A 5,577-nucleotide genomic window follows, 5' to 3' on the forward strand; every position below is an offset into this window, starting at 1 on the left:
GGCATGCTTATCGAATGTAAATGGACACAGTATTCAGCCCTTACAACAGGATTATAGAAGCCTAGACCTTACTTATTCAATTATATGGTATGTGCAACAGAGGAACTTGATGCAACAGACCACCCTCCATTTACAAACCTTTGGATGCAGCATTAGAAATTGTGCCATATGTAATGGCAATGCATTTCTTCCGTTTTGGATCACAGGATTTGCAAAACAAAGGAATAGGGAAAATGGAGGATTTGACTGCCATGACATAGCCAATCCTATGGAATGCAAATCCAGAGGAACTGGTAACAAAGTGCCTTTGGCTGCATCATAGGAGACGTACAGGAATCCTATACAATAAAGTATTATTATTTCTATTTGTAAGTCTGATGTTTTTCAAACTTCCAACGGCTAGTGCAGTCAACTGCCTGAAGTAGCCGTTAGCAGCAAGTGCCTATATAACCTGATGCTACTCTCTACAACGGATAGCTCTTTTCCCTGCCCACAGCATTTGCTGCCTGTGCTCTATTCTTTCATCTTCCCCTTGCTGCCTGTGCTCTATGCTTTCATCTTCCCCTTGCTGAAGAAACCAACAAGGTTAGTGCTTATCTCCTATAGCAAAATCATACTTCCATGCTATTCAATATATCACAATCACATATTTTTTTACTGTTTCATTCAACTCCTTTTCAGCATATTTGGCTCATTTGTTGCTGCACACCATGAATCCAAGCTACCGTCGTAGATCAGAAAGTGACTATGAATTTATTCATTTTGTACTTCCTACTTTAGAAGATGCATCACAATCTTCTTCTAGTAAGAAACCAATGCATACATCAAAACTTTCGGGGGCTTGGCGTGTTCAGGAGATTTTAACAGGGCATGAAAGCTTATGCAAAAGGACTTTCCGCATGGAAGTGGACATTTTTCAAGCACTTGTTGACAAGTTGCGTGAGAAAAAACTCCTTGCTGATTCAAAAGTACTAGCAGTAGAAGAGCAAGTGGCAATATTTTTGTATGCAGTATCCAAAAATGCAACAAATGAAACCCTACAGGATTGGTTTCAGCATAGTGCAGAACCAATAAGCCGGCGATTTGGATTAGTGCTTGATGCGATCACACGGCTCACAAATGTCTATATACGTCCACCTTCCCTCAACCCACATCCAATCTTGAGCAAACCACAATTTTACCCTTTCTTTCAGGTATGAGTATGTACAATTTAGATCAAATATTTTTTAATTAATTCAGCGCAAGGTAATAACATAGAGATATCATATTTTGTTTGTGCAGAATTGCATTGGTGCTATAGACGGAACCCATATTCCTATGTTCCTATCACCAGGCCAACAAGAACCATACCGGAACAGGAAGCAAACGCTCTCACAAAATGTCATGGTTGCTTGTGACTTCGACTTAAAATTTGTGCATGTACATGCTGGGTGGGAAGGATCAGCTTCTGATGCAAGAGTTCTACAAGATGCACTAAATCATGGTTTTCATGTACCTCATGGTAAATTTTACCTTGTTGATGCTGGTTATGCAAACACACCCCAATTTCTTGCTCCATACCGTGGTACTAGGTATCATCTAAAAGAACAAGGAGAAGCACGTCAAAGGCCACAAAATTACAAGGAATTGTTCAACCTTCGTCATGCTCAACTTCGGAATCATATAGAGAGAATTATCGGCATACTAAAAATGAGATTTCCTATCCTGAAAGTTGCTGCACATTATTCAGTTGATAAACAAATTGACATATCTGTGGCTTGTTGTGTTCTGCACAATTTCATACGCCTACACAAAGGAGATATGGAGTGGCCCAAAGATGCTCCCATGGAGATTGACCCGAACCAGATTGTTGATGTGCCAAATGGAGACCACGACTATCATGGTGATATACATGCATTTAATTATTCCAGACAAGTAGGAAATCAAATGCGAGATCATATTGCACAAGGAATGTGGAACCAGTATGTATCACGCAGAGCTTGACATGTATATGTAAAGTGAAGATATGATATGCAAGTTGTATTACCATTCATGTGCTTCTGATATTGATATTCTACTTCATTAAGTTAATATTCTCACGAGGATACTCAACAGCCCCGTGATTGTCATCAATATCACCAAGTCCTTGTGATTGCCCACGACTGCGAGCACGATCGTCATCAATAGCACCAAGTCCTTCTGACTGCACACAGCCGCGGGCACGATCAACATCCATGTGAAGAAATCCTTGTGATTGCACACGGCTGCCCGGCAGCTCAAATGAGTTAAGCTGATGGACCATCTGCATTGCAAAAAAACTTATATTACAAGATTGTACTCAGAAACCCATAGTAATACGCACAAGCATGTATGAGCAGTACACACCAAGGCATAGAAATACAGCACTTCCATCTCTCAATTCCTCACAGTTTCTCTCTTCACGGACATCAGACACGCCAGATCCATCTCTCAATGTCTCAATTCTCTCTTTGCACATAAGACATCACATCAGGCACGCACACACTCAGGCATGGGAAGCACACACCCACGGCGAACCAACTAGCACGCAGATCACTCAGGCACGGCAAGCACAAACATCAGCGGGAAGCCGGTCAAGAAATTCACTCAAGCACCACAGTCGTGGGACGCGGTCCTCTGGCAGCGGGAGGACGCCAGCGACATCCGCTTCGCCCCTGCCATCAACAGCCCTCGCCGGCCAGGTGACTGCCAACGCCACACCCGATGCCTAGTTCCGGCAGGATCTGCCGCCCCCGCGCCATATCGGGCACCCCCTCCCTCGATCTAGAAATAATTGCAAGGGAAGGAGATGGACGGACTATGTGATGCGGGCTAACCTGGATGGGGCCGGCGCTGATCTCGTCGAACTCGATGAGGAAGGAGGGTCTGAGAGCGAGGTGGTCGGCGTACGGTCGCCGGGTCGCCGCCGCTTCCATCGGGGGATCTGACCTTGTCGCCGCTTCCGCCAGTCGCGACCTCGTCACCGCTTTCGGTGCCTTTTTTTATTTCCTTCCAGAGCGATCCGAGGTGTTTTTTCTTTTTTTTTGACAGCAACGCGTGGTGTTTTCACACGAAGCAGCGCGGCTGTTTTGGCGCGAACACTCTCTTTTCGCGCCGGGAATCTTTCCAAGAGGTCGGACCTCAGGCGTAAATTCCTCTGGGTTCAGCGCCTTGGGAACCCAATCCTAAGGAATTTTGAGAACGCAATCCTGTGATCCAAATGCAATCCGTAGGATACAATCCTGAGGTTTACAATCCAGCAAAAATCCTGTGAAAATCCTTCGATCCAAAGAAGGCTTTAAATAGAATATGAAATCGAGCTTTCAGCTGCATCTTTTAGCATCCTAGCCCTCTCATCAACTTCAGAGTTACCACTGGGGTCACTTTTCTCAAGAAATCTGGAAAAAAGCGAGGATTCTCAAGTAAGATAAGTCTGCTTACAAAAATTTGCCTGCTGGAAAGTAGATAAGAGACTCATGAAGTAAGAAGACATGCCTACATATTATACATAGCAGGCTTCTGACTTCTCTGATTCTTCAAGCCTTGAGACTGTGAAACATCTATGCTAGGTCGTCACCTTCATTTGATTAGGTACATTCAGATTCAGTTTGTTTATTACTTTATGGATGCTTCTCTTCTCATTACAGTGCTGGGCAATTTGATGAGAAATTATCTTCTCTTTGATGGTCCAGGTACAGCGTTCACTGCTATGAAAGAAGAAGGCATAGATTTGCCTTGTGGAATTGCCAGTAGAATGGCAGTGAGAACGAGTAAATATCTACGACAGGCAATACATTATTTTGAAGCTACATGGAAAGCAAAGTAAGCACATGGATCCCTCCTTTCATAATTCTGATGGTATGTCGCCATAAGTATGGTCAATTTTGGAAGCCACGATGTGCCAACAGCTCAACATAGAACTGGTCAACGTACTGTGCTGCTGCTATGTGAAAATTGTTGTTGCGCTACCAAAAGAAATCGTTCCACACCATTATTTTTAAGTTTTTGCAAGTTCCAAGTGTTATGATGTTATATTAATCATGAGAGCGATTTTAAATTGCGTGGGATTTGGCCGCAATCGCTCGCGATTTTCATGCAGTACAAAATCACAGGAGATTGCGGTAGATCGCGCCGACTTAGGCTACAATTTCACTGCAAATTTGGTTGCCGTTAAATCCTTTCTCCTGCGATTTTAATCAGTGATCATGAGTAACAGTACTAAATTTTCAACTGATCTGAAGAGGTGCATGTTTCATCATTGTTATCACTCTTTCTTACTGAGTGCTTGTTCATTTGTTTTTTAATTATATTGATGCTACTTTGCTTGTGTCAAAAGAATTAATATAATTTCTGTTTTCCATATTGATAAACAACTCCCTTGACAAGCACAACTATAGTATGCTACCCACTATGTCGTTTACTTGTTTTGCTATTCAGTACATGTGATATTCATTTTTGGACTTCACAACAAGAGTAAAATTTATTGATTTAACTTCTACGCTGGTTGTATCTCGTTCGTGGGAAGATCAGAAATTGATTGAGCATGACGTGTCACCATATTTGAACTCCGTGTTGTCAGATCTTTTTCACCTGAAGCGTGATCATCTGTGAAGTACGCCAAGAATTACGAAAACATCAGGCCATTTGAGAGTGGGGATTAAACATCCCTGGAGTTCTTCTCCCTTAAATCTTACTGCAGCCTTTTTATTCACATTTCCTATTGTGTAGGTGACAACGAGGAATTGTTATCCACTTGAGAAAATAAAGATTAAATCGATGATGCTCTCAAAAGTAAAATGACTTCCTGAGCTGGATAGTGACATTGTGAGCACCAATATAGAACTTATAAACCTTTTTCCATGTTTGTTATAATGATCTTTTCATTTTCCTTTGTATATTAAACTTGAGAATATTATTCCACATTACTTCAACCGTTCCTTTTTATGTGTTTGCAGTATGACTGTATTGGTTCTCACTCAAAGTAGAGGCCCAACAAACTTTTTTGAAGTAGGAGTCTAAAACTACAAATCCATCTATTCCTAGAATGGAGCTGGTTGGAGTTGAGCCTACAATTGAGCGGGTAGTTCGGTGGCACCGACATCCAGCTGAAAGTTTATAGGAGGGTTAGTAAAGCAAATTTGTTCATGACGAAATGTGCCGGCAAAACATTGAGTCAGAGTGCAAGTCAAATGCTCTTAACAATTTTTTTGTCGCTTTTCTTTAATTACAATTCTTATTTTTTTTAGTTGGCATTGATATACAAAAGAAAATCCTGTGGCTTTTTTGCCCTCTCATCAACCATTGTATTTTTGAGTTGTATCAGTCTATGTAAAAGAATTCAGTACCTTATGTTTTGTATATTTGGAAATGTCTAAAGGCGTGCTGTTACATATAACTATATGCTATGCTTGCCTATGCCTTTCCCCGTAGCCTTAGTATGGTCATCGTTTTCTCTTTCATATCCTTAATCTTAAATTAAAAATATGAACCATTGCATTGTGCTAAAATTTACCATTATTATTTGATTTATTTATAGGCAATAGTTCTTCTAGAAAAAAAGAGTAAATTTCGTGTAACAAG

At 41.3% G+C, this 5,577-nt stretch overlaps 1 protein-coding gene and 1 long non-coding RNA gene across 4 annotated transcripts; one reads left to right on the forward strand and one right to left on the reverse strand.

Annotated features, from left to right (window-relative positions):
* Positions 1-225: 225 nt before the first annotated feature.
* Positions 226-2,992, reverse strand: LOC109753104 (uncharacterized). 3 transcript variants are annotated; one of them, XR_005769226.3, is made up of 4 exons: positions 2,835-2,992; positions 2,027-2,281; positions 1,513-1,578; positions 226-568 (listed from the first exon to the last, which is right to left on the reverse strand). XR_005769226.3 is itself a non-coding variant. In XM_073509123.1 (3 exons), exons 1-2 carry the CDS (start codon positions 2,931-2,933, stop codon positions 2,054-2,056), a joined length of 327 nt encoding a protein of 108 aa, XP_073365224.1. In that variant the 5' UTR covers positions 2,934-2,991; the 3' UTR covers positions 226-568; positions 2,027-2,053. The 3 variants fall into 3 exon arrangements, 2 of the variants coding, with proteins under 2 accessions (XP_073365224.1, XP_040255889.1); XM_073509123.1 differs by lacking the exon at positions 1,513-1,578 and having other exon boundaries at positions 2,835-2,991; XM_040399955.3 differs by lacking the exons at positions 226-568; positions 1,513-1,578 and having other exon boundaries at positions 1,916-2,281; positions 2,835-2,991.
* A 133-nt stretch (positions 2,993-3,125) lies between these two features.
* On the forward strand, positions 3,126-5,365 carry LOC109753105 (uncharacterized). Its single transcript, XR_002230401.4, has 4 exons — positions 3,126-3,588; positions 3,690-3,819; positions 4,726-4,821; positions 4,953-5,365. It is a non-coding gene; the product is annotated as an uncharacterized lncRNA (long non-coding RNA).
* Positions 5,366-5,577: the final 212 nt, after the last annotated feature.

The sequence above is a fragment of the Aegilops tauschii genome, chromosome 2 (assembly GCF_002575655.3).
Source record: "Aegilops tauschii subsp. strangulata cultivar AL8/78 chromosome 2, Aet v6.0, whole genome shotgun sequence".
Taxonomy (NCBI): Eukaryota; Viridiplantae; Streptophyta; class Magnoliopsida; order Poales; family Poaceae; genus Aegilops; species Aegilops tauschii.